General features: G+C 42.7%; 1 protein-coding gene across 1 annotated transcript in view; it reads left to right on the forward strand.

Moving 5' to 3' along the window:
* erc2 (ELKS/RAB6-interacting/CAST family member 2) overlaps positions 1 to 4,228 on the forward strand; it is a gene marked incomplete at both ends in the record, with an annotated part of 35,824 nt that continues 31,596 nt past the window's right edge. The window contains one exon of the mRNA XM_079242088.1: positions 1 to 672. Coding sequence (XP_079098214.1) covers positions 1 to 672 — 672 coding nt within the window. The remainder of the gene's footprint in view (positions 673 to 4,228) is intronic.

A 4,228-nucleotide genomic window follows, 5' to 3' on the forward strand; every position in this document is an offset into this window, starting at 1 on the left:
ATGTACGGCAGTGCCAGAGCTGTAGGCCATGTAGAGAGCAGCCCTGTACGGTCCCCGCGCCTGCCAAGGTCCCCCAGATTGGGCCATCGAAGGGCAAACAGCGGGAGCGGGGGTGGTGGGGGGGGCAAGACGCTCTCAATGGAGAACATCCAATCCCTCAACGCTGCCTATGCTACTTCAGGGCCCATGTACCTGAGTGATCACGAGGGCGTGGGTTCCACTGCCACCTACCCAAAAGGCACTATGACTCTGGGTCGCGCCACCAGTCGGGCCATGTACGGGGGCCGCGTCACAGCTATGGGCAGCAGCCCCAATATTGCCTCAGTGGGGCTGCCTCATGCTGACCTTCTGTCTTACAGTGACCTGGGCTCTCTCTCCATGCTGCACCCCCACCACCACCAGGGGGTGCCCTCCGCTCTGCTGAGGCAGGCTGTGCGGGGCAGTGGGGGGGAGCTGCTGGAGATGCAGGCCCAGCTCAGGGAGATGCAGAGGGAGAATGAGATGCTGCGACGGGAGCTTGAACTGAAGGACAGTAAGCTGGGATCTTCCACCAACAGCATTAAGAGCTTCTGGAGTCCTGAACTGAAGAAGGAAAGGATAATGAGGAAAGAAGAGGCGGCTCGCTCATCAATCCTCAAAGAGCAGATGAGGGTCACCCATGAAGAGAACCAGGTGAGACCACTCCTCTGAGCCGTCACGGTCCACTCACTACTGCAGTGAATTTTATTTGCAGCTTGTCTGTTGTGTTTTTGTTTGAAGTACTGCTGTTTTTGATCTCTGCTTTCACCATACTCTTCTCTGCAATAGACCACAGTCCTCCTCAGTCCAAGAATCCAGAGAATTGTTGCAGTCAGTTGTGTTCTCAAGACTTGTGCAAACCTTTCTGGAAAGAGTTCTTTGTGCACATAAATATTTAAGTCACATTCTCCTTACTTCACTCACCCCACCTCAGAATCAATGTCACTTCCAGCCATAGGAAATACAAAACCCTTTAATCAGGTTTGCAAGACTTGTGTTTGAAATCTGTGCTTTCAGTTGTTCCTGATTAAGTGAAAAGCATGATGACTCTGCCAACAGGTGAATCGAACTTAACACAATCTGGCTGCAACATTGCTTAATTTCAGTTTATTTTCACAAGTTCAGCAGATTGGCCCCAGAGGGAGAGATGTCAAAAGGTTTTTTCGCTTACCTCACTATGGGGGTGTAGTCAGTCATGTCCCAGTTAAATCACTTACTGACAAGAGTAAGCACAAGGCCCAGAGACAAATGTCAAGGACACTTAAACACTCCCCATCTGTCTCACTCGCTCTCTTATTCCAACATCTTTGCTTTATATACGTTGACGTTGATCATCCCTCCCTGTTTACCTGCTTTCATTTGCTCTTTACTGCATTCAGTATAGCAGATGTTTCATCTGGTCTGTTTCTTTTTTCTACTTGATGGAAACGTCATCAGGGTTCAGTAAAACTGCTCGGGCCATGCACAAATTTATTTCTACCAGAAATAAAGTCAATCTAATAACCATTTAGTATCTAATTGGAGCATCTGACATGAGTTTCTGCTGTGTGTGTCAATCTGATATTTATGATTTTTTTTGTCTAATATCAAATGCAAGATGACTAACAGCTGACTTTCAGGCACAACTGAAAGATTTCAGTGTAGCTGGATTTGTCAGCTACGAGGAAAAGTGCATGACACTCTAAGGCAGATTGTGGATGAGGTCAGAGTATTGCTTGAGTGGCCAGATTGAGCTTTTTTTTTTTTCCTTTTTTGAGGCAGGCTGGGTCATGATGCAGCAAATTGAACAATGCTCTGAGGAGTGCAAAAGCTGAATTTGGCCAGCTGCTTGTAGCCTTTTTGCCAATTTGTCTATGTTTCCGTCGGTCTGTTGGAGTGACTTTTGTCAGACACTGAGCAGCAATCAGTTGACCAGTCACGACTCAAATAGGCAGACAGTGTAAGTTTATCCTACAAGGTCAAAGTAGGATGCTTATAGTGGTTTTTTTATTTTTTTTATTTTATGAGAACATCCCTTTAAAAAAGTGTTTGTGACTCACCTTGTTTGCATGGAGTCAGAGGAGACCGTGCTTTGTCAGCTTGTTGCTAAAGAGGGATGCAGGATGGTTATACCTGCTTGCTTCAAATCTGCATGGTCAGAAGTGTGTTGATTAGCTTACATTGTAATGTTTTAGATAAATATAGAGTCCAGTGCTTGTGTGTTCTCAGGCTAAACAAGCTCTACTTGGACAGAGCACTCAGGGGTTTCACATATTTTTAATGGGCTGTTAAGTACTTATTGTGAATCCATGTAGATATTTTTAGCTCGGCTTTATACTTTGTGGGAACTGAATGTGTCCATCAGAACATAAAAGGTATACACTGTGGGCTTCCACGCCTCTGTACTTGGATCAAAGATAGGACTCTTGTTTTATCTTCAGCCTTATCCAGTATTTGCTCTATTATGACACTGAGTGATATTTATATCCCTCCTGGTTGGGTTCATTAATGAAGTATGTCAGCTAATAAAAGGCAGATGTGCCGTGTTACTATAATTGGTCTTTTCTAACTTGATTTCTGGGCTGCGAGGCATCCTTATGTAAGTATGCACTTATGGTGGGATGGCTTGGTCACACCCACTGGGTTTGTTGAGAGGCTGACTGTGGAGCAAATTGCCTCATTAATAATGGAGTAATTTCAGGCCAATCATTACATATGTGCTGTGGCACCCTTTACAGTTGCATCAGGTGCCTCGGGCCTCTATTAGCTCGAGCAAATGCCATGCATTATTTATACTGTGAAAATAAAGATCATGGGGAGTGTGGTTCTATTTGCAAGATCTTTAAAAAATTGGAAACCATTCAGGCATTAGTTTGTCTTTAATCTGTTTTTTTTTTTTTTTTTTTTGGAGACACAGGCTTTGTTGTGTTGGAGGAAATACCAACCAGCGCCTGCAGCTTAAATCAGGACAGTTGATGGGCATGACTACAGATAATGATTAGCCCACAACTGTTTGATGTGGCACATTTTTTATTATACCATGCAACTGGAACAGGATGCTATCTGTTTTACTTGCAATCAGCTGACTTTTTGTCGTGTTTGAAGCTGGACAAGAGCTGCTGGAGGCGAATGTGTGAGCTAGAGCATACCATATCTGACTGAGTCATGACTGCTGCTGCTCAGCCATCCAGTCAGCCCTTATCAGCGCATTCTGCAAAAATGGAAGCCGAGCTTCCCATATTAAGCGTCTGTGTAAGGATACAATACCTCACATCAGAGATGTTGAGTCTTACCCAGTCGTTGAGGGTTATACGTCTTTGTGTATTAGTATAATAGCATTTATAATTAGGTAATAGCATTTATAATTAGGATGTGTGATTGGAGGTCAATTTAGTTGTGTCTAAAGAAGATGCAGAGCTTTAAGCATCTACACCACAGTATGTGTGAGAGGTAAACTCACAAATATTTTCATTGCAGAATAGATTCCTTACACTAGTGCAGTATGTTCACCTGATATTTTGCTCTTTTTAGTCAACACTGAAGGAGCTGCAGCAGTCATAGATACACAATGTACAAAAGCGTTCATGTTTTTGTGCTTTGTTTAAAATCATTGAGCTTATCCTATATAGGGTACATGTGTACTCGTGGAGCCTATTTCTAATTTATAAGATGGCTGCTGCTTCACATGCTTGGCAGGGTATTGTTAAAATGATGTCTCTCACCCATTTTATTCAAATAACACAAAGAAAATACAGAGTAGCGAGACTGGTAAGATGAAGATCAGAGTAGAAGATGGAACAGTGAAGGGAAGGGGATAAGAGATGATGCTCTCTGCTGGAAAGTCTTTCTCTAGGAAGGCTAGGGTTTACATTTTAGTAGAAGTTCCAAAAAGTACAGAAATTTACTTAGAAGAAGTAAGAATTGAGCCACAAAATTACACTCAGCAGCATTGGATTTTGCTGTAGCTTCTTCGGTGTAATCTAAATATCTAGTAAGAATCAAAAGTCTTCTTCAAGCCCTCATTTTGTTCAATAACTTAATAGAAAAAAGCAATTACATACAGCCTTTGAATGAATTATATAAATGTGCACAGTTAAATAAATGGAAATACAGTAAATAAGGCAACATCAGAGTTTGTATGATTCTGAAGTCGATATTTGGAAATTTGGAAATTTGAACATTTTCCGCCTTTTATTCCGTTTTCTGTTCGGATGATCCCACACTGCATCAG

The sequence above is a fragment of the Telmatherina bonti genome, assembly GCF_933228915.1.
Source record: "Telmatherina bonti genome assembly, chromosome: 6".
NCBI lineage: Eukaryota > Metazoa > Chordata > Actinopteri > Atheriniformes > Telmatherinidae > Telmatherina > Telmatherina bonti.